Source organism: Microcebus murinus, chromosome 11 (assembly GCF_040939455.1).
Source record: "Microcebus murinus isolate Inina chromosome 11, M.murinus_Inina_mat1.0, whole genome shotgun sequence".
Lineage (NCBI taxonomy): Eukaryota > Metazoa > Chordata > Mammalia > Primates > Cheirogaleidae > Microcebus > Microcebus murinus.
The window spans coordinates 59,125,395-59,153,144 of record NC_134114.1 but is presented as its reverse complement, the minus strand read 5'-3'; the positions used below and the strand labels follow the sequence as shown (position 1 = coordinate 59,153,144).

Below are 27,750 nucleotides of genomic sequence, written 5' to 3'. Positions count from 1 at the left end.
CGTGGGTCTGTCTGTGTACTCGGCGGGCGCCCCGAAGTCTGGGGCCGCCGCGGCTCCAGTTCCGCCGGCTCCTGCCGGAGACTCCAGGCCGCACTTTCTCCTCCTCCCGGCGCCTTCTCTCCAGTGAGGAGCCGAGCGCGGGCGGCGCGGGGGGAGGGGTGGCGGCTGAGAGAACAGCCAGTTGTTTAAAATCCTTCTAGAGCAGTTTCTAATTCCCCCCTTGCGCCGGGGTTCGGAGGGGGAGGGGGAAAAGGAGAGCGGGAGGAGGGAGGAGGGCGGGGAGGGAAGGAGGGAGGGAGGGAACCGGGGAGGGAGGGAAGGAGGGAGGAGACTGCCGCTTAGGCTGTAGCCGCCACCGCGCGCTTCGGAAGGCCGGAGGGAGGGGGAGGCCTGTCAGTCTCGCGCGTTGCCTGGGCAAAGGGGGCGGCGCTTTGGCGTGGGGCGGCCAATAGTGGGGGTGGCTGCGTGGGTCGCCATGGGGACGGGGCTGTTCCCGGGGAGGCTGTGATGGGTTGACAGGTGCGTGACAGTGGGAGCTGCTCTCGGCACAAGCATGTACGGCAAAGGCAAGAGTAACAGCAGCGCCGTCCCGTCCGACAGCCAGGCCCGGGAGAAGTAAGTGTCTCCGCTTCTCACCCACCTCCGCCTTCACACGCGCGCACATTCACGCACGCACTCGCACACTCTCGGAGACACAGACACACAGACACTCTGCCCGGGGAGGCCGGGGGTGGGCTGGCAGGGGGAGGGGTGCCGCGGTGGGGGCGTGCGGCGCGGGGAGCGGCTGTTTCCCAGGAGGTGCTGGCGCGGAGCGGGCGGCCGTGGGGGCTGTCGGAGGGCGGGAGCGAGTGCGCCGAGGGGCGGCGGTGGTGCTGCCGGTGAGGATGGAAACTTGTTTGGGTGGCTGAGGGGAATAACCCGCGGGTTCGCCCCCTTACAAAGTAACTTTAGAGCTGGGGTCCGGGGCTCCGGGGACTCGGGGAGCCGCCGAGGGTGGCGGGCGGGCACGGCGGCGGGGAGGAAGGCGCGCGGGGGGCATGTGGGTGTTTGGCGGGTCGGCTGGGGTCGGGGCGGGCGGCCCGGGAGCGCGGCGGCGGGGCCCGGGCGCCGGGGCTCGGGGCCGGCAGCGCCGGGCGAGGTGAGGGCGGCGGTGCCGGGCGCGCGGCGGGCGGGCTGGCGGGCGGAAGCCGGGCGCAGAGCGGCGGAGCGGGGCCCCGCGGGGCGCGGAGACGCGCGCGGGGCGCGGAGGGCGTGTGCGGGCGTGGGCCGGGTGGGCGTCGGGTCTTTCCCCGGGCGGCGGGGAGACTCGGCGTCCGCAGTCCCCCGCGCTTCGCCGGGCTGGGGCGGTGGCGGGTGGGCGCCGGGGGCGCCGCTGAAGTTTGGGAGTCCGGGAAGCACCGAGCTCCCGGCGAGCAAAAGTGTGCTGGCGAGGCGCGGGATCTGCAGGAGGAGGCTGATGTTTCTGCCTCTCCCTCCCCGCACACCCGACTCCGCAGCGGCGGCTGGAGAACTTTTGTGGGGACTTGCTGCCTCCTGGATGTCTGGGGGCCGCGGCGGGCAGGGCGGTCCCTGCGGGGCGGTGGTCGGCGCCGCGCGGAGGGGAAGTTGAGCGAGTCGCCGCGGGCGCCGCGAGTAGGGCTGCCTGCGGAGGGTAGGGGGCACTGATCCGAAAGGGGGTTTGCGGGCAGGGGAGAAGCGGTGAGATGGGAAGCGCTGCTCGGTTGGGGCTGTGCGGAGATACAGGTGTTAACTTCGGTGGGAGCCCCCTCCCGGCCCGGGATGCCACCGTCACGGCACACTGCGAAGCAGGGTTGTTTGCTGCTATTCTCGTGTACTTGTAACGGTGATTTGGTTGTTACTAAAAATGAGAGCGGATAGTGACTGTGACCAGTGAGAAAGAACCCCCCCCTCGTTTTTTTTCTCCTGTGCAACAGATCAAACAGTGATTCCCAACTCTGAGGGGCAGGCTTGTGTCTTTGTCATTGAACGCACCCTGCCTTTCAGAGGGGTTCAGGCTGGGAAAAGTCTGAGAGCATCTCTCAAAGGCACTTTGGGTTACCTTGCGCACAGAAATAGCAGCGTAAATAAAAACCGAACGCGCGGACGACCGAGTTTTCCTCCTTGCTTGAGGCAGTTAGTCTCCCCCTGAAAGTTTCTTGTGCCCTAGGGATGGAAACATTTCCTAATCTTTGTGTTGGCAGTAACACACACAGTTCCCATAGGATTTAGAGGTGGCAGGCCTTGATGTAGCAAAACAAAACAAAAAAATTAACGGAGAGATGCTGGTTTGTTTTTTTTCCCCCCCGGAGATATCTTCTGGGGAGCTACATTCAGGCTCATGTTGCTGCTGTGACAAGGAATATATAAAAGACGTAGTATTATACCCCTGTTAAGAAACAGCGGTTACTAGAATTGAAGTTTTGAAATGCAGTCTAATTTGTGTGCATTAATCATTTGGTTGTAATATATTTGATAAGAAATGTCTGAAGCAGGATGTTTTAATGATTACAGAATATTTGGATTTCTCATTACTGGGGGTAAAGGAATTGAAATGTATTGAGGCATAATCTTATTTTGGAGGTGACTGAATTTGAGAAGTAAAATTTTTGGATTTTAGGTGGACTCTCAGGAATGAACTTTGGCTGAATTTAATTTGTATCATGATGACTTTGTAAAAAAATTATTTTTAGTTTCTCATATAATATCAAAGAAGTTGGAACTGGTATGGCTGTGGTCCTTTCTAGCTCTGATTTTGTAATTCCTGGTCATAGAAACAAATAATTGCCACTTTTGCTGTCAAATCTACCAAACTGAACACCAACTAACAATCTACACTTGTGAGCAAAGTGATGAGGGCTCTGCTAGATGGTGCTATTTGATTTAAATATATTTCTTCCATTCATTACAATTGGCAGCAGGAATTCTTGACTGGCTTGCCTTATGAACTAAATATAGGTGAAGAGGCCACTTTGGAGAATTGACAATGACTGTTCTGGGCTAATTGTTGTTGCAACAATTTTTGGGTGAATGTTGTTTGAATCTAAGATGAACATTGAGGTAGGTTCTATTTTATAGAATAAACTTAGTTTCATTTTTGTGGGAGAGTTGATCTGATTATTCAGTTTTTCCCTTTATGTTTACTTAGGAATTTAATGGTACTATTCTACAACAATTTACTAACATCTGAACATAGGAATCTTGAAGTTGTCTTTAAAATAGAAGCCACTAGATTTTGTTTTTTATTTTTAAGGTGGCAGATTATAAAAGGTACCTGAGTGAGGAGGACTTCTCCTTTAGTAAGCAAGTTAGAACTGTTCTGGTCTTAAAAATCACAGAAATTGGCTGGGTATGGTGGCTAATGCCTGTAATCCCAGCACTTTGGGAGGATGAGGCAGGAGGATTGTTTAAAGCCAGAAGTTTGAGACCAGCCTGGACAATGAAGCAAGACCCTTATCTCCACAAAAAAATTTAAAAAATCATGGAAATAATTTGTTTTTCAGTAATAAATAATATGTGCTTCAATAAAAACATTCTGAAAGATGAATCATTATTATAAATGGCGTGCACATGAAATAAGCACATTGGTTTTTATAATCTATCAAGACATGTGTTTTCTAACATGAGTTCATAGTGGGTAGGTGACAAGTGTTTACCTATATCTTTGTTTTCTCTTTCATTAAGAAGTCACAATATGAAATGTTTGAAATAAATTTGTAGGTTTTACACAGTTTTTATAATTTCAGTGTATAATTCTGAACATAAAAATGGCCAGAATCAGGTTAATTACTTTGTCGTTATGAATAAAAAACAGATCAAGTCTATTCAAAGGTTTGGGTTAGGTTTAATTATAAAGGGAGTGATTGAAAATCCTCGAAGGGAGGTGAGTTGTTTGTGTAGACATTTTAATTCTGATCTTGTTAGGTCATTTCCCTCGTCAGCAGGCTTTCTTTATAACACAAATCACAATTGTAATTAACCATGTGTTTGGTTGTTTAAAGTGTAGCTTTTCCAAAAATGTAAGTTTCTTGAGGGTAGGGAATAATGCTTCACATTTCTTCTCAGAGGTATCTATGACATTAAGGTGCCTTCTAATAAGTGGAAAGCATGTATCAATTCTTGTTAATGAAGATGTTAGACTCAAAGGAATATTTTCAATGTGAAGAAATTTTTTTTTCAACAACCTCTAAGATAAAGTACTTGTAAATTTGAGTTCCACATTCTCTAGCTTAGTTGTATTTCAGAAATACCCCCAAACAACAATACAACAAAAGTAACTATTATTTGTTTGCCATCCTGTGTGCCAGTCACGGTGTTCAGTGCTTTATGTATATTTTCTCTAATTCTCCCAACAAATCTACAAGATAGGTGACTTTTTCCCCCTCCATTAAAGACATGAGAAAATTAAGACCCTTTATGGTTGAATAACTCACTCAGGGATACACTACTAGAAAATAGGAAAGCTGGGTTTCTAACGCAAATTCTCTAACTTTAGAACCTTTAGTTGAAGCTGAAAGATACATTTTTCAGTGTACCAGATTGTCTTCCTGATCTAGGGTAGGATGCTACAGATTTAGGGAACAGCATTATATAATCAGACATAACAGACTTTAAAGATTTGATCAGATACCCAGTCTTAACCATTGGTGCACCCTGGTGCTGATACCCTCCATTTTGGCAGACTGCAGGTATGTGTGTGATGGGGAAGGCATGGAAATTTTAGGAGTGAAAGTTGGAAGCCTTAGAATAATGAAGAATCCTTGTTTCTTCAGATTTTTCCCCCCGGGAATTTTGTTTGATTACTTAAGTTTTAAGATTAATTGTAATACTTGTGAACATTTCCTGTATGAAATATTACTAAACTTTAAGCCACATAGTATTCTACACTGCAACAGAAAGAGTAACTGGCACCTGCAAATAAATGAGTAGTGATACTAATTTTTTATTAAACTAATTTGATTATTTAATAGCACAAGAAGACAAATCTGCTAGAAAGCATATTTGGATATAAAATAAACATAGTATAATATACAGTGACATTTATTAGGTAAAGTAGCCAGAAAGTATAGGAATCAAACTATGTATCTAACCTGGGGTTCTGAAAACTAACTTTGGCTTTTAAATTTTTAATCTTTTAGTTAAATATACCAAGAAACAAATACCATATGCTCATCTTTAAGTGGTGATAATCTAATGAACATTTAAATACCACTTCATATAAAAGAGAGTTTATAGGGATTAATATCTGTCAGCATCACCTTATCTCCCTTTCTACTATTAAAGCACTCCCCCCCACAAGGAAAACCTTCCTTCCTTTTTGAAGGAAATAAAGCAAGTGAAGTAATACAGATCTCTTCAGAAACTTGTTTGACCAGCAGCTCACGAAATTCAAGATTTCTGAAACTAAGGAAGGATTATCTTTATGGAAATGAAATTTTTTATAAGATACTAAATTGCCTATCTCCCTCCCAATCTCCAGGATGTTTCCTCCAAACTACTGAACAACTTGTATCCAAAATAATCATTTTAGTTGTGAGAGTTTTTGATTGCTCTCTTTCTGTCATTTTAGTATCAAAAACCCTATTTTTTAAGAGAACATATGTAAAGATGTATAAGATGGTTATACTTAAATTTTAGATTTTTTATCCAGAGTTTTATTGTGACTCTTAGAAGTAGTATTAATATTGTAATTTTTTTTCCTGAGCTGTGAAAGAGAAAAGTGAAAGGTTTATTCCCACACTTTAAAAGCCAGTTTGCCACATAAAACCTATTCAGGATGAACAAAATAAATTTTAGTTGTTCTTCAGTAGTAGAACACATGTGTCTTACATCTTTAATCACGACCAAAAAATAGAATTATTTGGATTTAAAAATTAGAACATACTCTGTGAGGCAGGAGCTGGAATACGCAGGGTGCAGTCTGTTAACGTTTTACCTCAATAGTTTAGACTTAGAAGTAAAATTTGGGGAAAAACCTATTAGAATTTAGAGTCTTCTTTCTTCCATAGAGACAACCACCATTACATTAATATTGGGACATAAGATTAGGAAAAATATTTGGGGGTAAAAGGATATGGAACTCCTGCTGGTAATATATAATTTAAAAATATGAATTCAAGATAATTATAACTTTATTTTAGAATAAATGGGAATATTCTCTACTATTCTGTATATATTATTGCTTTGGCATCAGTGTAGGAATGACAGATTAAATATTTGCATATTAGTGACATTGTTTGGTAGTATGTGAAACTATAGGAATCAAACTGTGTAAATGTATGCTAAAATATTAATTTTATTAATAACTTACTGTTTCCAAAAGGATAGACTTAAAATAGCATTGGAGCAATAAAATAATATGTATTTGTTAATATCTGAAGAATAGTTAGAGTACAAATTAAGTGTAATCAGATTTTAAACTTTATCAAGTTTAAAAAATATAAACTTTTTTGCTTATATTATATTTTACTTAAGTAACATCTATTCATGTAAAGTTTTGTTAACATATGTGTATAACCTCACATAACTGAGACTAGGAGAGTTTCTTGACTATTGAACTAAAACCTCATTTATATTACAAAAGTTGACCTGAAGGATGGTCCACCAAGATTAGTGGCCTTCCTATTTTCTATAATGTTAGAGAAATAGCAGAAGCTGTTCTTACTTTCCCCAAACTGTATATCTTATTTATTATGTTAGGACATTGAAAAACAGGTGGAAATTGGACCATCCAAGGAAAAAAAAAATTTTTACAGGTAACTTTTAAATTTATGGTTGGCCATAATGGGTAAATAGTAATTTTTGTCAGAGTAGGTTAGTAGTTAAAGCTTTTTTGAAAAGTAGAGCTATTAATTTTTTTTAATAATTGTATGACCAAATAATTTATAGGACTCAGATAAGCTTGAGCAATCCCAATTCAATGTAGGAATTAATACTCATTTTTTTTGTTCATCTTTTAAAAGACAAATTTCAGTTGGTATCACTATAGTAATGACAAAACTACTCTCATATTTTACTTTAAGAATTTTGATGATATAGGGTTTGAAAAAAAGAATTTTGATTATTATATTTCATATAGGACCTTAAACAGCTTTCAGACAATAATGAGCCATCATAACATTTTCAGTCACAATTCAGCCAGAGTAAGCTTGAACCAATGACTTGACAATCGGTTATTTTTGATCTTCTGTGTTAATTTTGCTTCATGGGTATAATGTCAAATAAGTAGTTCAGCACAGAAAAAATTGTAGAGACTGAAGTACAGCACTTTTTTTTTCTATTTTTCAAGTTTTTTTAATAATTGTGGGTATTAAAGAATATAATTTTTAATTACTAATTTAACTTTAATTTTTAATTAGTTTTTAATCCAAATCATATTAAAGTACTGATAAAATATTTGTGAAGGCAAAAGTAGAAGATGAAAATTTACATGTGTCCCTGTCCATGTAAGTTAAGAGGGGAGTTGTTGGCATAAAAAGGGCTCTTGCCTGAAATTAATTTGATTATATTTCTTTATAATCAAATTATAAATTTGATCTGATATTTGCCTGATACTCCTTTTATTTTGCTACTCCAAACTTGAGAAAAAACCCAAAATCTACTTTATTGATGGAAGAAATCTAAGTAAATGAATTATTCTGTTAAAAATCATCTTAATTAAACAGGGTTAAAATGAATGTTTTCTGTAAAATAACATCCTAAATATTAAATAAAGAGCTCGTGGAGTTTTGTCACGGAAAATTATTGCTTAATAGTACCAATAACAGCAGTGCTATCGCTTGAGTATTTTGCTTATTTTTGGCACATTACTTGCATTATTTCCTTTAATCCCCTCAAGAATCCTGTAGGCTGTAGGTACTATTTTCTCTTAATGTTGCAGAAGAAACAAAGGCTTAATAGTTTATCATGATTTTGGCTAGGCATGGTGGCTCACACCTGTAATCCCAGAACTTTGGAAGGCGAGGTGGGAGGCTCCCTTGAGGCCAGGAGTTTAAGACCAGACTGGGCAACATAATGAGACCACATCTCTACAAAAAGTTAAAAAATTAGTCAGGCTTGGTGGCATGTGCCTGTAGTTCTGGCTATTCCAGAGGGTGAGGTGGGAGGATAGCTGGAGCCCAGGAATTTGTGGCTGTAGTGAGCTATGATTGTTCTACTGCTCTGCAGCCTGGGCAGCAGAGCAAGATCCTGCCTCTTAATAAAATTAAAAAAACTATGAGTTTATCAATGCTTTCAGCTGTAGGTATCAAAACAGGAGATAGAAAATAGTATAACTACTCAGTCTTAAAAATAAATCTCATGTAACAATATCTGAAAGTAGTAGTTCCAGAGTTGCTACAGTAAATCAAGAACATCAGGGTTCAGGATTAGCTTCTCTGCTATCCTGGTCTTCCTCTCAAGAATGTAACATGGCTGCCTCAGGTTCTCTGCATCATTTCCTTACACACTCAAGTGTAAAGGCAGGAGGAAGGGCAAGGTTTTTCTTTTCTCATGTCTCATCAGAGAGGAAAACCTTTTCTTGAAGTCGATTAGGAGATATCTTCTTATGCCTTATTAGAGATAGAACTATAAAATTCCTTACCCTAAACCAATTACTGGCAAAAGTAATGGGATTACCATAATTGGCTTAAATCAATCATTGTTCATGCCCTGAGCTGGAAACATTGCCCCCCCTGTACCTGAACTCCCTAACCAAGGAGGGAGTCTTTAGTAAGGAAGATATATGAGGAGAATAAAATGGGTCTCTGCTTTCATTTAACTTTCAGGTTTGAAGGAGAAGTATATAATAATAAGTAAATAAACAAATGTACTTTGTAACTTCAGATAGTCATATATGCTATTAATATAAAAGTAATAAAATAGGGTGATGTAATATAGAGAATGACTGGGAGGCTGTATTAGACTGAACAGTCAGGGAAAGGTTCTTGGAGAAGCATAATGGGAAGATTTGGGGTTAGAACATTTCAGGCTGGTCTGAACTACCACTGAGGGAACTTCTTAGCATCAGCATAATTGCTCAAGGATATGTGAAATATGAGAGAAAGTTGGGATGAAGAAGCTTTGCTTGCTTTCTAGTTTTGTTTTTTACTGAAGAATTGGGTGGTGAGTCCCATTTATTTAGTATTTCTAGATGATAGGGTGGATTATCTCTTACCTCCCAAACTCCTGGGATACTGTTGTTCCCAAGGAGGACAATGGAGCTTTCATAATGATGTTGATGACAGAAATAACTGGGATTTATTGAACACATAAAGCCTATCGGGTTAACGAATTATGGTACAGCTGGCATAATTATTCCTCTTGAACCTTCCAGATTGGATTAGATGCTCTCATAGCAGCCTCTATTTTTCCTTTTTCACATCTATCATAAATAATTACTGAATTATCTGTGTGGTTTTTAAAAATCTCTCATCTCTCAGTTAGATTGGAAGCTCCATGAAGACAAGGACCATGGTGTCTTCTTCACCATTATATTCCCACTGCTTAGCACAGTACTTGGAATTATGATTATGTATTTGTGGAATAAATGAATGAAGGATATAACCAATTTCACAATAGTAGATGACTATATCTAATTTTCTCCCCAATATTTCTAGTATTTGGTATGAAAATTAATATGTAATTTTTAAAGAATATTTTTCTAGAATATAGGCATTTAGTAGTCTTTCTGTGAATTTCAGGACTATGGGAGAGATTACATGTTTACATTATGATGAAATATTTGTATATTTTTAATATGAATTTTTGGTAGACATTTCCTTTTCTTTGTGTGTTAAATTTAATACTATAAATGAAACTGTATTTTATAGGGGTTTTTTTTTGGAGACAGGGCCTCGCTCTGTCGTCTGGCTACAGAGCAGTGGCCTCATCATAGCTCACTGCAACCTCAAACTCCTGGGCTCAAGAGATCCTCTTGCCTCAGCCTCTGGAGTAGCTGGGACTACAGGCACATGTCACCACCTCTAGCTAATTTTTAAATGTTTTGTAGATGGGGCTTCACTGTGTTGCTCAGGCTGGCCTTGAACTCTGGCCTTAATGATTCTCCCTGCTTGTCTTCCCAAAGTGCTAGGATTACAGGCATGATCCACTGTGCCTGCCCTCAAGGTATTTTAATATACAATATCTTACTTAAATCTCACAGTAATTCTGTAAGGTAGGTGGTATCCCCATTGACTACTGAGATTTAGAATGGAAATCAACTTACCTGCCTAGGTAATACAGGTAATAATGTGACAGAGCTGAGCCATATTTAGAATTTTTTGGTTCCAAAGTCAGTGTTTCTTTCATCATACTATAATTGTTTCTTTTATGATGAGAGCTTCATATATATTTAAGAAGGCTTAAGTACATATTTGATTCAACAAAGAATTATAGATTAGATGATTGTTCAAATTTATGTCAGTACTTTGATTAAATGAAGAATATTGTTATGGTTTGTTAAACACAATCCTATAAAATTATTTGACTCCAAAACCCTATCATGAATAAAATCTGATTTTTGTTTGAAATCATTATGCTTTTGTTATATAAGTGGATACATACGGGATTTCGGGTAGTTTTGGGTTTCTAATTTGTGAAGGCTTAGACTAATTTTTATCAATGAACTCTTCTGTCTTCCTTTGCCAGTTAGCTTCAATTTGGAGAAATGGGTAGGGTGGGAGAGAGAAGGTTTTTTTTCCTTTTATGCCTCTCCCTAAGAAGGGAGGAAGAGTCTTTTGATATGAATTATTGCTAGAATCATCTTTTCTTTTTTATTGTGGTAAAACATATAACAAAATTTATAATTTTAACCATTTTAGGCATACAGTTCAGTAGCAGTAAGTGCATTCAGTTATTGTGCAGCCATCACCACTCTCCATCCCTAGAATTTTTTCATCTTCCCAAACTGAAACTGTGTAAAACAATGTAAACAATAACTCCCCATTCCCCTTTCCACCAGCCCCTGGCAACCACCATTCTATTTTCTGTCTCTGAATTCAACTCTAGGTACCTCATGTAAGTGAGAGCATAACAGTATTTGTCTTTTTGTATCTAGCTGCTTTTGCTGCTTTTCTTGCTTAATTCCTATAGCAACTTCATAAAGTAAATATCCCCATTTTATATATGGGGAAATTGAATCTCAGAGAAGTTAGGTATCTTGTCCAAGTGTCCAAGGCCACACAGTACACTGTCTAGTCTGGATTCAAATTCAGGTTTCTGACTCTTCTGCCCATTTTAACCATTTTGACTCATTGTATTTCGTTGCTTAGCATGGGGAAAAATTGCAGTGGAAGTTGTGGAGGGTGGGAGGGGAATGCTTGGATTGTTTTCTTCACACATATCCAGCATTTTTGGGTATGTGTGAAGAGGTAATAAGATAAGAAAGGTTAAGGAAATAATCTTAAACATTTTACAGCTGCTAAAAAGGTGGATGGAATTATAGGTACCAAAAGTGCTCTCCACAGGCATTTAGGTGTCAGTGCTTATCGGAGAGGAAGGTGCCAATTAGGAGCTCAGGTTATAATTTCACATAGAGCTGTTTCTTCATTGTTCTTTCTGTAATAAGAGGCAAAGTTAATCTGGCATAAACTACTTTACTTGCTAAACTTTGGATTCAGAAATAAAAAAAAAAGGGGGAATATGTAATAGCTAGAAAAAACTTTCCTCTGTAATTATTAGTCTCCTCTACTTGTCTCTTCCAACCAGCATATGGCCTATTGGTTTTCTGTTTGTTTTTGGACTAGGGCACCTGGAAAGTTCCATGTAGTCCAGGAGCAGTAGTATAATCATATTGAGTGTATTACCTAATCATTTCTGTAATACTGACTATTAGAAAAGATAGAAACAATTCATTTATTTTTTTCACAGCATCATGTGCTACTTGTCACTTATAATTGGATTAAAATTATGTGATGATTATACATTATCAGTGCATTGAAGCAATAGCTATTATTAGGAAGCTATTATATTAAGGTGTTTCAATAAACATTTTTTAAATTCTGAATTAAATTTAGGGGCTGATTACTGTTAATTCCTTCATTTAGAAAACTTGTAGTAAAAAACTTGAGTGAGGTTTCTTACCATAAAATATATTACGCATACTTATAACACGTATCTGTATGTGTGTATATACTAATATATTTTGGGAGTAGGTTTCAAGTAAGAGTTCATTTTACTTGAAATGACTTATTAATTCATTTTGAATTCAAGTTGTACGGAGTCAGTTAAGTAAGTGGGTTGGATTTAGAAATTCAGGGCTAGAAAGATTAGGCCTGGCCAAAGGCTGTTGATGCTTTTCTATAAGATGGGAGTATCATTGACAGGAGAACTGATAGTATAGCAAGTACTGGCAAAAATGCTGCTAGTTCACAAAATGTTTTTGTGTTTGTATTAGTCAGGTCCCCAGCAGGATGGCTCTCTTAAAAGAGTTATTGAAGAAAGTTTAGTGAAGTTATGTACAGGATTAAAACCAACAAGAGATGGAGGGAACACCCAGGGATTATCAGGAAGGGAAGTTTTACCACCCCTAGGTCTGGATGGGAAAAGGGAAAGAGCAGTTACCAGGATCTGGTGAGAGCTCTGCTTAATGGAGAAATGCCAGCCTCCTGGAGCTTTAGTTTAAAGCGGACCACACAGCCCCTGTCAAACCCATTGTTAAACAGAGGCTAGAGGCCTGGGAGGGAGGGGGCCACCTTCTCCTGCCCCCTGACAGGCTGCTGCCTCCTTTCTGTAGAACCTAAGGGGAATTTAGGCCATATATAGTCTATAGAGATCAGCCTCCCAGGTCACAGCAGGGCAGAATGGGTAGAGAGTACACCTCATGGGACAAATGAAGACTAGCTACCACAAGGTTCAATTTTTATTTTTATTTTTATTTTTCACATTTGAAACAAGTCTTCTAGTTCTTTGTATAGAATAGCCTAAGGAAATAGAGCTTCTTAAAATGCTGGGTTTTACTAAAATAAATATTTCAAATTAGTTTTAAAAACTTGTTTAACTATTTTATGATAGTATACATTTATATATATTTTATGAGATGGGAATTATATTCATTCTGCTTTCTACTATCTCCCCATTCCTTAATTCATTAAAAAAAAAGTTAACTGTTGTGTGTGAGCCTCTGTTGAGCCTCCTGAGTCAGATCTTGATAACCTGGCAGTCTTTGCCCATCAGGAACCCCCCTACCCAGAGGGGGCTCACTGTCAGTTACACTGTGTAACAAGCACTCCTAATGAGTATGCAGAAGGTGCTGTGAGTTCTGAAAATTGAATCTAGCCTAGGGCTGTGAGAGTGTCAAAAGATATTTCTAAAGATGTTTATTAAAAGACAAGCATTAGCCAAATTGGGGGGTGTGGCAAGTAAAGAGTTTTCTAGATGGGGGGCATGTATAGTACCGTAGAGAAACACGGAGGCATTAAAGATTATGGTATATTTGTGAACTGCAATGCAGTTGGTATGACTTGATGGTCTGTAGGGGATAAGTCTGGCAAGTTAAACAGGAACCATTTCAAGAACAACCTGAATGACAGCTTGACCTGGGAGATAAGCAGTTTTAAGCAGAAAAGTTACATCATCTGAGGTGCATTTTAGAAGAATCATTCTGGAAGTAATGTGGAGGGGTGGGATAAAGGGGCAGACAGATCCATTAGGGGGCTATTGTAATAAGTAAGCTGCTGTAACAATACAAATGTTTAAGGTGTCATTATTTTCCTACACCAGTGCAGTGGATGTTTCAGTATGCAGAATAGGTGGGACCTGGTGGCCTAATTGTAAAAATTAGGATTTTTAAGATGTCTGTAATTGTGGGTCGAAGTTTCAATCACAGACTTTGAGGGAATACAGGAAGGTATAAGGAGGAAGATGATGAGCTCAGTTTGAGGTGCCATTCAGACCTAGAGATGGAGCAGTTTGGAAGGAAATTATTGGATGTGTAGTTTTTGAGTTTGACGGAAAAGAGTAGGCTGCAGATACAGAATAGAGAAAGGATGGGGACAGAGAAGAGACATTTACAAGCATAAGGCACCTGTGCACCAGGCGTTGTGCCAGGCACCTTAGATGTTACATTTTATTTCATTTTCTACAGTGCTGTGAAGTAGGTATTATCATCTCCATTTTACTGATGAGGAAACTGAAGTCTTTAATAGGGTAAGTACTTTAGCAAAGTCACACATGTGAGAGCTAGGATCTGAACTCAGGTTTACCTTATTCTTTCTCGCTCAAAAAAAAATATATTCTTATTGAAGTATGATATTCATACAGAAAAGAGCACATATTCTAAATGTATAGCTTGGTGAATTTTCTCAAACTGAACATACCAGTCAAGGTAACTAAGCCCCCATATCAAGAAGAACCATGTTACCAGCACTCCAGAAGCTTCACATGTGCCGCCTACCCCTGCCTGATTTAACAGCATAGATTAGTTTTGCTTGCTTTTGTCCCTTATATATGACCCGTTTTTCTTTGCATTGCATATTATTTGAAGCCACGAGATGGGAATGAAGCTGTGAGAATGGAATGAAGCCATTCTTCATGGGAATGTGCAGGGAGAAAGTGTGATCAAAATCATAGATGGAACCTTAGGGAATATTTAAGGACCTGGTGGAATAGAGTTTGAGATTGAGACTGAAAAGAACACCAGAGAGATATGAGGGAATCTCCTAAAGGATTGGTATCATGGAAGTCAAGGAAGGGGAGTTTTGAGAATGGAGGTGTGAGTTACCATGCCAGATTTGTAGAATGAATAGGGAGCTTAACCAGGACTGAATTTTTAAATTAAGAAATCATCTGGACCTTAGGGAGAACCGTTTCAGTGGAGAGAAGTTAGTGTGCAGTGTTTTGAGAAGTGGGTATAAGGTGAGGTGATGGAGATGTCAAATGTGGACAGAATTCACTTGAGAAAGGAAGCAAAGAGAGAAGGCCAACTAGAAGGGAATATAGTTTTTGTTGTTGTTGTTACTTGGGAAATTTTGCACGAGGGACGTAAGTTGGGAGGAACTATTTGGTTTTATTATGTTGTAAAGAGGTTTTGTCAACTGCTTTGGACCACATTTTTCTTTTGTTAAAGGATGACAATAATGGGTTGCTATAGGGGACATGGAAAGGAAAGAAGTCAATAAGTAAAGTGGTTTTTAGCTTTAGTAGGTGGATGTTTAAAGTGATTGTGAGTATGTGATTTTTTAAAAATGATTTTTAGGATGGGTTACACTGCTAGCTTTTGTTCACTGACTTTTAAAAGCTTTTTTGAATCATAGCAGATTAGAATAAAGGGATAATTTCCAAGTGATGACTAGGAAAACTAAATTAATAACTGCCTGTTCTGGCTGGCTATAAGCCTTTAAAGCAAATGTTTGATGGAAAATTATTTTTTTAAATCTCCCTTGGTTAGCAAACTCTAACTCCTAACTATAGAATAATATCTCTAAATTTCCTTTCTACTTTTTAAGTTGATAGAAGGGACAAATGAGAATACTTGAGTAAAATCCCTATTTACAGAGCACAAACTGAGTTTATTTAATTAGCTTAGTAGTATTAATAGTACTCTTTAAAATACTTTTTATTATTTAATAAATATTCAAAGTAGAAAAATTTAAAAATACAGATAAGCAAAATGAAGAAAATGAAAAGAACCATATAACCTTCTACATAGTTTTTATATCCATACATACATGTAAAATTTTTGATATTACTTGATAAGAAACATATTAAAGCCACTGGATCAAAAAGCACCATTTTAAATAAGAGAAGGGAAAATGTAACAAAATATAACATTTGTGAGCATTTATCACTTTACACGTTCCCAATAAATACCCACCTTGGAAGACGAAGTTAAAAAAAAGTTTAAATTTGCTCATTAATTCATTTACTTGTTAGATACTTAGTGTTCTTCTATGTGCCCGGCACTGTACAAGACAGTGGGGATACAGCAGGGAGTAAGATAAACCCTGCCAGAGAAGTAAACAGGGCTTTTGGCATAGGGAACAGTTTGTGCTTGGGAGAAGTCCAGAAGTGAGAAAGACTGTGATTCTTTCTAAAAACAGAAAGTTCAGTAGTGCTGTAGTGTGTGTGTTTCAGGGAGGGGCGTTTTTGGAAAGGTAGTAGAGGATATAGAGATAAGCAGTGGGCTAGTTCTTGAAAGCCAGGCTAAGAATTCCAAATTCATCCCGAGGCCAGTGGGGCCTAAAGTTTTTAAAGTAGGGAAGTGACTTGATCAGAGTTTTACTTTCTACCATCCTGAAAACAGGAAATAAGTAATCTGAGATGTTAAAAAATATCAATTTCATTTTACCCAGATGCAACAAAACACAGATGGATTGATAAATATCTTTTGTCATTTGTAATGAGTTTAATCTTACAGGAAAGTAAATGCATGTATAGAAATAAGTGTGGTTTATTATTAATGTTTTATTTTTATCTAACATTTTATAACATTTATATTTTGCTCTGTTGGTATAGGGAAGTTTATCAGATGTGTTGTGAATTATTTTTAAAACATGAATTCCTTATTATTTGAAAGTTTACAGTTGGTCCTCCATAGCTGTGGGTTCCACATCCATGGATTCAGCCAACAGTGGATCAAAAATATTTGAAAATAAAAATGAATGGTTGTGTCTGTATTAAACCTATTTACATAGTATTTACATTATATTAGATATTATAAGTAATCTAGAAATGATCTAAAGTATAGATAGGATGTGCATAAGTTACATGCAAGTGCAATAGCATTTTATGTAAGGGACTGAGCATCCTTGGATTTTGGTATCTGTGGTGGGGACTGTGGGTGGTCCTGGATCGGATCTCCCATGGATATGGAAGGATGACTGTATTTAAATTAAAAAATTTAATTTCATCACAATAGATATATTAAAAAAAAAAAAAGATAAAAAAAAAAAAATTTAAGATATGTTAGAAAAAGTCCTATGCAATATACCATTAATAGCATATATGCCTTTTACACAAATACCATGACTGTTTTGTTAAAACTTTGAAATGCACTGACAGTGTTGGGGCTATCATTTAATTTTTATTGTATAGTTATAAAAGATACTGTAAATTAAATTTTATAAATATATGTTTAATATAATTTGCAATATCTAGCATGAGATGAATGAACTAAAGTTTAGAGCCATTGCTGTTCTAAGCAAAATTCTTAAGTACTTTGATTTGATCATTAATTTAGCATGCTTTATATTCATTTAAAATCAGCAATGAGGAGCATATGCAGGTCAATTTGATTTTTCTCTTGGGACTTGAATAAAATGGCATTTATTTGAAAAATCTTCCTGTAAGGGAGCGATCTTGATACCAGTTATAAAATAACTGGTTATTGATAGGAGAGGCAATGATGGCACTGGCTTAAGAGTGTAGCATTCTATCTTTAAATGCTTTCCCTATAAATACTCTTTAAATATAGAAAAATCTTTCTACTTAACAGATTCATGAGAATTTATAAGTCCATTTTCCTTTGCTAGTTGATTATCTATATGATGTGTACTGGGATTATGGATATACTTATTTTATGTGTCCTCTTGGCAAGGCCAGAAGGTTTGAAATATGTAAGAATTGTGTATATGTTATAGTGGCCTGCTGTCATTTAGAATAGACGTGTGAGAAGAAGATATTTGTGTCGAACTACAAACTAAAACCAAGAGGAAAAATATCTTAGTTTAGGTTTGACAGACCTTTGAGATATTAAAGGTTGCTTAGAGATACTTCATTATGTTGTCTATTTTACTTATATTTTTCTTAGATATTGTTAGAGTGAAAGTAATACAACAAATTAAACAATGGCCTTTTTAATCTGTGTATTTAAGGAATTATAAAAGGCAAAGAAACAGGTACAGGCTGATGTCACTTTTCCATATCATCTACCAGTTCACTTAAATCCAAATAAAAGCTTTAATCCAAATAAAACACAGGGTCTGGACTGTCAATTCTAATCAGAAAATGCCATCCTTTTGTCCGTTTACTTAAAATGAATACGTATTTATGACACAACTTGCCCATTTCTGATCATTTCCGTAGTTATATTTGCTTTTTTTCAAACAATTGCAAGGCTGACGATGCTCTAAAACAGTGGTCCCCGACCTTTTTGGCACCTGGAACCCGTTTCACAAAAGACAATTTTTCCTCGGATGAGGGAGGATGATTTGAGGATGATCCAAGTGCATTGCATTTATTGTGCAGTCAAACCTCTGCTAGTGATAGTCTTGGTCTGTATTTGCAGCTGCTCCCCAGCATTAGCATCACCGCCTCAGCTCCATCTCAGATCATGAGGGCATTAGATTCTTACAAGGAGCACATAACCTAGATCCCCCGCCTGTGCAGTTTTCAGTAGGGTTTGAACTCCTATGAGAATCTTATGTTGCTGTTGCTGCTGCCAATCTGACGGCTGAGCTCAGGCATTGATGTGAGCCCTGGGGAGCGGCTTTAAACACAGATGAAGCTTGCTGGCCCACCACTCACCTCCTGCTGTGCTGCCCTGTTCAGTCCGTGGCCTGACGTTGGGGACCACAGCTTTAAAACATTTTCAGACTTCCTTTTCTTTGACAGGGCAAGGAATAGTTTCATATCTTTTTAAATGCATGGACATTTAGTTGAAATAAGTGCTATTTGGTATTCAGGGCCCTATTCAGACAAAAATAGCCACTGTGGCTGAGGCTTATGGGAAAGCTTTCAATTTCCTAAGTTATGTTGCCACAGGCACTGTGCTGAGAAGAAAGTACAGTATTGTCTAATTGTGGCATTTGGTCAGATCAAGGTGAGTTATATAGAAAGGAAAAAGGCATCAATAAAATATAGGGCTAATAACAGATATGTTATTTCTTAGATTTTATAACAGATATGATTTGTCAGCAAAATTGGAGGATTAAAAATGACAATGCTTGAGCCTGTTTCATTTTAAATAATCTACTCTGGGTAAATTATAATAAATTCCCATTATGTGAAATATATACCTTATTAGTGACAATATTTCAGTTTTATGACTGAGTTTTTACCTGTGTGGCTGTAGAGAAGGTTTCTGACCTTTCTCTTCTGGGTGTTGATGAATTGATAGGAATTCCTACAACCATAATTTACTATGACTAAGAGAGACTCATTTTTCTGTTGTTTGAAAGTTATGGGAGCTCTTTCTGTTCCCTCTATGTTTATTACTATATGACAAGTTCTCTTCTCTGGCTGACTTCCAAGTTATATTTTCCATTCAGTGGAGTCCTGAGATTATTTGGGCCTTCATATTTTTTTGGTTGCTGATGACTGATAGTATTTCATCTTGCTGATTGACACTGAAATGAGCTTAATAAGACCTTTTTCTATTATTGGTGGATTCTGGGCATATTTATTTCGCCTAACTAAAATGGCCAGAATATTTAACAAACAAATCTGTTGAAATATTTTAGAAATTTAACTCTTTTGAAATAATTCAAGTTGAAAAATTTTATAGCTTTGAATTACTATCTAAAATCTATTTCCTTCCAATAGTGATAAAATTAAAACTTTTTTAAAGACAGAAATTGAATTTTTTTGAATGTGCTGTTTTCTAATTGTCTAAAATGACAAGAGACCACTTACCCAGCAGTGCATGAGGTTTGTAAAATAGTTCAGGAAGGGGTGAAGGGATGGAAGGAGTGGTAGTGGTGGTGGTGGGTTTGGGTGAGTGCTTTTTTTAAAAAGAATATTTAATAGGCAGGGCATAAGATACTCTGTTGCACAAAACTCATTTTTACTTGTCAGGGTTTCTTCTGTATGAACCTTCCAAAGTAACAAAGCTGCAGAGCATTACACTACATATAAAAGCAGCATTCACATTGCTGGTTTTGCTTCTAGTTATTTGCATATGTAATTTATTGTACCTGTAAAAAAGGAAGTTCTTATAAAAAGCAACAAAACAGGAAAAACAAGCAAATTATCATTTCTTCTGGTAGATTATGATGGAGAACTTAGTTCAAAACATTAAGTTTGAGAGATTCCATTTAATCTTGGTACAATTTCAATAGAAAGTTGAACATGTGAAAGCAAAATCTTTTTATTTAAAACATTTAGGACATTATTTACAAGATGTTAGGAGTAAATTTGCAGAGTGCATTGGCATTACTATTTATGGCATGTGTTAGATTCCAGGCTATAAATTATTATTAATTTGTTTTATAAATACTAATTTTTAATAATATTTATATTGAAGTATTTGTTCATATTATGGATCATGGATTGCCACTTTATTCTGGAAAAGGAGAATTATAGTTTTCATATTTAGAAACTAAAAAAATAATTTTAAAAAATTGAAGAGCCAGATGGTTTAACCTCACATACCATTAATTTTTAGATATTTTAATTTCTGAAATAAATTTATATTATGGTTCTGATTATGTTTTTCAACTTTTAAGGTAGCATTTTAAGGATTACTATTAAGACTTTCTGATTCACATAGGTGGATGATATTAGAGATAACCTTGATTTGATGATATAAGACATCAAAACAAAGACCATCTTATGAAGCCAATTTTAAGGCCCTGAAATCTAACGCTCTACTGCACTGCAGTGATGAAACAGCAAAGGTTTTTGTTCTCCTGACATGATAATTGAAGTGAGGATAGAACTTTTCATTTCTCTGTTTAAGTTACTATTATATATAACTTCTATTATTATAATATAACTTGTCATAATATTATAATAAAAGAAAATTCTGTTTGGGGTTTTCTCTTATCACTTTCTTACCCTACATAACTAACAAGGAAGAGAGAAGCAAAATCTTGAGTATTCTTCCTCCCAAGGAATCTACAAATAAATAGTTCATTGTTCTGAAGGGAAAGGAAAAGAGTATCTTCTAACTTGGATGATAATCTCTTGTATAGATTGAAACTTGGAAATTGATGAAAATCATATTGAGCTTTATTTGAATAAAGTAATTGACTTTCTGTTTTTTAAGGTTCTTTACTGGAATGGTTACTGGAACACTTGAAGTGGATAAGCATTTTTGCCTGAAGCTTATTAAGGCAGCCAGGAAATCTTTCCTCTTACTTGGCATAAGTAAAGATATTTTTCCATAGGATATTGCCAGAGATTCATTTGGCTTGGCAATCACATGGACTGTTTTGTGATTGCTTTTTGAGGACAATAATTCTACTTCATGAAAATATTAGTCATTATTCTTTAAATCTGTACTCATCTAAAAAAGATAAAAGGTCAACATATAATTTCTTAGTAAACTATTAACATATTTAAATGACCCAAGTAACATAATGATGTTAAGCTGATGGCTTTATGTATCATCATCTTGCTGTCCCAGTGAGGTAGATATTGTACTATATTTTTTTGACGAGGAATCTGAGGCAAAAGCCTTTAGAAACTTAAGATCATACATTTCAGTATATATAAAATCCATATTTGAACCCAGTTGTTTCCACTGAACATTTGTTTTTTTATGGGTGCAGAGTTTCAGTTTTGCAAAATGAAAAAGTTCTGGAGATTTGTTTCACAACCATGTGATACATGTAACATTGCTGAATTGTAGACTTACAAATGGTTAAGATGGCAAATTTTATGTCATGTGTGCACAATTATAAAACTCTATAGAAGTGATTTTCTTTTTGCTTACTTATTAAATAAATTTTTAGTGAGGACTATACAGGAGTTAAAATGTTCATTTGGCCCATCTCTCATCTGATACGAAACTGCTTAAATTTCATCACTTGAGAGGAATCTGAGTTCCTACTTAGGTTTGGACTAAGCTGTAAAAAGTCTAGTTTTCTTACTATCAGAAGATTGTATTTCTTTTTAAAATCTAGTTGATGAAAAATTAAAAAATAAGATATAAATCAGAATTATATCAGAGAATAAACGTATTTCCGTTTGTCACTCTCTATGAGAAGTCTATTTTTTTTTTATGAGAGAAAACTCAGGTAAAACTGAAAATTTTTAGAGTTTTTAGATGTTTTTGACTATGTAAAATCTCTTTTAAAGGTACAGTTATTCGGTAATTGTTTTTTAGTAGTGATAAAGCATTCATTTTTAAAATGGAGTTAAAAGTGTGTATTTGACAAAGATTACACATATTTTGGTGACGTCAAGTTATCTGTGATGCTTATTCACATACCTGGATAGAAGTCTATCATTTCATTTAATTAAAAAACAAACAACCACGGGTAAAATCTCATTTTTTCTCTCTCTCCAATATCTGTCAGAATTTACTTTGTATATGTGTATTTTCTAAAATTATTACCTTTTATCTTTTAGATTAATAAGAGAAATTAATAATATTGGGCCACTCTTTTAGAATTAGGTATTTTAAATTATGAGATTTAGTCTTTCTTTTTCTTTCTATCTGTCTGTCTAACTGGTATACTTACCTATGTGTATAACTATTTATTTTGACCTCTGTAAATAACTGTCACTTTTTATAACTCAACCTTCTATAAGTGTAGAATTATGTAAGTTACTATGAGAGTAAGCCTGTAAGTGTAGAGGGTTGAGTTAATAATACTCCCCAGTTCATGGCACAATATTATCATTGGTTCATGCCAGGCCTTTCTGCTATTTAATTCACATTCATTCATTCACTAATTCATTTATTTTTATGTACTCCCATTCCCCATTTCTTTTTTGCTTTTTTTTAAAGAGAGGGTCTTGCTCTGTTGCCCAGGCTGCTCTTGAATTCCTGGTTCAAGTGATCTTCCTGCCTCTCCTTAGCCTCTTGAGTTGCTGGGGTTACAGCTGTCACTGTGAGCTGTGAGCTGTCACTAAGTCCAGCTCCTTATATACAACCCCCATCCCCACAGGAAACCATTTAGACCTATCCGTCTTGCTGTATGTATATCCAGTCCCTATTTCTAACTGCTGCATAGGAGATTTATTATTTTACATTATATAACTGCTTGAAAATTCCTATCTTCAAGTTCTTTATTTTTTTAAAAAGAGAATCCAACCTATTTGAAGATTTAAATTTTGAACATAGGCTAGTTCAGGTGAACTATTTAAGGGCAAATATAACCTAATTCAGCAATTTATAAAAAGTGAGTACATTTAACACTTTGAAAGCATTGAGAAATTTAGGAGAGTATATTATTTACTTCTTAAACTCATTGACTTTTTTCTTATAATTTTTATTAATATATTTGATTGAAAATCATAATTGTATGCATTTATAGGGTATACTGTGGTGTTTTGATGTATGTATACAATGTGCAATGATTAACTCAAGTGAATTAACATATCTATCACCTTGGTTACCTATCTTTTTTTTTTTTAAGATAAGGTCTCACTCTGTTGGCTGGGACTAGAAAGTGCAGTGCCATCATGCTAGCTCACTGTCACCTCAAACTACTGGGTTCAAGTGATCCTCTTGACTCAGCCTCCCAAGTTGCTGGGACTACAGGCACATACCACCACACCTGGCTAATTTTTACATTTTTGCAGAGATAGGATCTTGCTGTGTTGCTCAGGCTGGCCTCGAACTCCTGGCTTCAAGTGATCTTCCTACCTTGGCCTCCCAAAGTGCTAGGATTACAGGTGTGAGCCACTATTCCTGGCCTAACCTATCATTTTTAATGGTGAGATATTTGAAATTTGCCTTCTTAGTTATTTTGAAATATACAATACTCACTGACTTTTCAAACTCAATAAGTAGTTAAAAAATAAACTTCATTCTTCGTTAAACACCAGATTTAGTTTTTTTTTCTCTAAATTTAGAATACAACTCAAACTCCTTAATTGTGGCCTGCAGGACCCTGAATGATCTGGTCCTTGCCTAATTCTCCAAACCCATCTCCTGCTATTTTCCCTCTTACTCATGCATGATCCCCTTTGTAGCCTTCTTTCAGTCCTCGAATATGCTAGCCCTTTGATAACTCGAGACAGTGTTTCCCTTCCTCAGTCCTTCCTATGACCAACTGCTTTTGATCTATCAGATCTCAGTGGCCTTTCCCTGACCATCCTTCCTAAAGTAGGTCCTTCCTTATTCTCCATCTAGCACCTTGTTTGTTTCACTTGTATCCTGTAACACAAAGTGAAATTATTTAATGACTAGTAGACTACAAACTCTGTAAGTGGAGGGACCATGTTTATCTCATTCACTGTTAAATTCTTAGTCACTTTGCACATAGTTAGCCCTGGATAAATATTTATTGAATGTGTGAATGTTTGAATGTTGAATGAATTATGAATTATCAAGAGATGCTTAATTTGTATTCATTGTCCTCTGAGAAAAATCTCAAAGCATATACATTTGATGAAGATTTCCACAAAAAATGATTTTAATGTATTAGTGCTTAATAGTATTAATAGTTGGAGTAGTTACAGACTTGGTTTAAAGAATGTTGTACCAAATTCTTATTTTATTTTATTATTTTTTGAGACAGAGTCTCACTTTTTTGCCCAGGCTAGAGTGAGTGCCGTGGCATCAGCCTAGCTCACAGCAATCTCAATCTCCTGGGCTCAAGTGATTCTACTGCCTCAGCCTCTCGAGTAGCTGGGACTACAGGCATGCGCCACCATGCCCGGCTAATTTTTTGTATATATATATTTTTTTTAGTTGGTCAATTAATTTCTTTCTATTTTTAGTAGAGACGGGGTCTGGATCAGGCTGGTTTTGAACTCCTGACCTCGAGCAATCCGGCCGCCTCAGCCTCCCAGAGTGCTAGGATTGTAGGCGTGAGCCACCTTGCCTGGCCTTATACCAAATTCTTTACCTTCTTGATTTCCTCAATATCCACAACAGCTTTGTGAAGTTAGTAGTATATTCCCATTTATAGATGATGCAACAAACATAGAGAAGTGTGTTGACACTTTCTCAAAAACACCTAACTAGTAAGTGGCAGAATTGGGATTTGAACCTAAGTCTATCTGTAACTAAAGTCAGCACTATTTTCACTCTACTTTGCTACTTCCTAAATTAATGCTTAAGTTGTCTGGAAAATTTGCTTCTGATGAATACTTTCCTTTCCCAATGATGCTGGATAAATGAGGTGTTACTGTAATAAGGTGCTAATTGAATGGCGCAGAGAGTAAGTGCAAAAGAAATTAAAGAAGGAAAAGGTGTGTGCTGAAGTCATTAGGGAAACTTGGAGTAGCTGTGGGACTTTTAGTTCATTCAATTAATGCTATTGCAGTGTTCTGTATAGTGGACCTTGTAGGATGTATGGAATACAAATAAATATAGAGGAGAATAGAGGGTATTTAATTTTGAAGAAAGTGCTTATTAGAGGATTAGAGTGTTGTGGGTATCCTGAAAGAATTAAGGAGGACTAGTGTGGCCAGAAGAGAGGATTTATATTGGAGAAAAGTGAGATATTTGTTGAAGAAGTGGATGAGGATGATTGGGGGGCTATATAAACCACATAGGATTTAATTTTTTCTGTGGTTGCCAAGATCAGTGGCATTGTGGGGTAAAATACAATTTTAGGAAGTTCAATATGGGGGCAGCATGCAGGTTTTAAATTGTGATAATACAGCATTGGCAGTGCAGTGAGTAATAGTGACAGTTCTGGCCCTGGGCTTGAATACCACTTCTTGTATGTGCTGGTTTGTGAGCCTGGAATATTATTTCACTTACTGTACTACAGTTTCTCCTCTGTGAAATGGAAATTGAACTGTAGTACCTCTTGCCAAATCCCAGAGATTATGATTCAGTGGGTATGGGGTGGGAATACCCTCTCCTCCCAAGTCAGATTTAGTTACCCCTCCTCTGTGATTCCAGAGCACTTTGTTTAGTGTTTCGTTTTAGACCTCAGTTGCAAAAAGTTGAATTAATCACACTCCCCAGATAATGACACACTATCAGCTTTGGGAGTACAAGGCTCCTCTCTTGTTTTATTTAAAATAGTTCTCATTTATCCCCAGTTCCCAGTCTAATCTCTGCCTACACATAGACATTAATACTAATGTTTTTGGACATGTCTGTATCTTTAAAAGATATATACTGTTGTTTTATACACATGTATTTTAATTTATATAAATTATACATTTTATAATTTTATGATGTACTTTTTATGATATACAAATGTGGAGAGAATAATATAACAGACCCTCATGTGTCCATCATCTAGCACGAACGATTATCAACTCATATCTGATCTTCATAAGTATTTTTAACCATTCTTTCCTTGTACCTCCTCCTCACAACTCTACTTCTTTAAACTGTTTTATTTTGAAGCAAATCTAAGACATGTTTTTTTCCCATAAGCATTTCAGTGCTCAATTCCTTTTTAAAAACCCTGTCCATTTGGATTTCTATATCTGTTTATGAAAGATTTGTATATCTACATATTCTAAATGTATATTCTGTATATATTCTATATGTATATCTATTGCATAACTTGTAACTGCTGTGGGTATTTCAGTGAATGCACATCTTATGTGGTCCCTGGTGATGGTCACCAGGGACCTATAACTTCCTGCTACCACAAACAACTCTAATTTTCATTTTCATACAATGTCCTCTTGTGGGCTTTTGGGAGAACTTTAGTTTTCCAGAGTGGGATCTCTGGATAGTAGGGTATACAATACTTCATTTCACCAAGTACTGCCAACTTGATTTCCAGAATGTTTGTACTACTATACCTTCTCACTAGCAGTACATGAGCGTTCCCTTTGCCTCCATTTCCACGGGCATGTGGTATTAATCTCACATTATGTTTTTGCTGGTCTGAAATTTACAAAGTGATGTATCATTATTTAAATTTTTATTTCTCTGATTATTAGTGAGGTTGATTTTCTTTTCACATACTTGTTATCTATTGTCCTTCCTGTTCTTGCTGGTTTTTTTTTTTTTTTGCCTGGAAAACTCTCTCTCCTTGCATGGCTTACTCACTTCATTAAGATGTCTACTTAAATGTCATGTCTTCAGAGAGACTTTCCCTGACCATCTCGTCTAAAAGAGTAGTCCATTGCTTTTCTTCATTCTGCTTTATCTTTCTTCACAGTATTTATCACAAAACATTATGTTAATTATATTATGTATTAATTTGTTTATTTTCTCTTCTCAAGTTCCTTTAAGTCCTTTATCTGTGTTGTTCACACCCATATCTCTAGAATTTAAAAAAGTAGATAATGAATATTTGTTGAATGATTAAATATGAATTGACTATATATATCCTTTGCCCATTTTCCCTACGTATCAAAAGTCTCTTGACTATTCTAGATATTAATCCATGTTGGTTTTATACATTGTGATCTGTTAATTTTGTCTATGATATCATCTTTGGTAAGGAATCTTTAATTTTAGGTGTTTAAATCTTCACATCACAACATATAAATCAACATGTGGTTTGTTTTTTTGTTGACTGAAGAAATCCTTTTGTAACCTGGTATCACAAATCCCCCTAAGTTTTTTTTTTTTTATCTGCTTTACAGTTTTATATTTTATACTTGGGTTTGTATTCTTCAGGAGTTTGCTTTTATATAAGTTGTGAGTAGGAGTGTTTGATTTTATTTTTCTTCCTATAGAATACAAGCAGTTTGTATTTTTCCTGCTGATTTGTAGTATACCCTTACCACATATGAGTTCTTTCTCATATTTCATTAATCAGTTGTCTATTTCCATCTAGTGTCAATGTTTTTATTACAGTGGCTTTGCACAATGTCCTAATGTCTGGTAGGGCAAGTCCTCCTTCTTTTTAACAATTGACTTAGTAACATTCATAATAGCAACAATCAAGTAACTAACCTTTAAAGAGAATGCACAAGACCATTATGGAGGAACTATAAAACCCTATTAAAGGACATAAAAGAAGACAAAGCTAATAGGAGAGAAATACCATGGGATGACATAATGTTATAAAGATG

General features: G+C 36.9%; 1 protein-coding gene across 4 annotated transcripts in view; it reads left to right on the top strand.

Annotated features, from left to right (window-relative positions):
- Positions 1–458: 458 nt before the first annotated feature.
- The window catches only part of SSBP2 (single stranded DNA binding protein 2), a 277,732-nt gene continuing 250,440 nt past the window's right edge, over positions 459–27,750 (top strand). For 2 of the 4 annotated variants that reach the window (XM_012784370.3, XM_012784367.3), the window contains exon 1: positions 461–615. In XM_012784370.3, the coding sequence (XP_012639824.1) occupies positions 554–615 (62 nt within the window). In that variant the 5' untranslated portion in view covers positions 461–553. Of the gene's footprint in view, positions 616–27,750 lie in introns of all 4 variants that reach the window. The other 2 variants (XM_012784369.3, XM_012784368.3) reach the window with 2 other exon arrangements.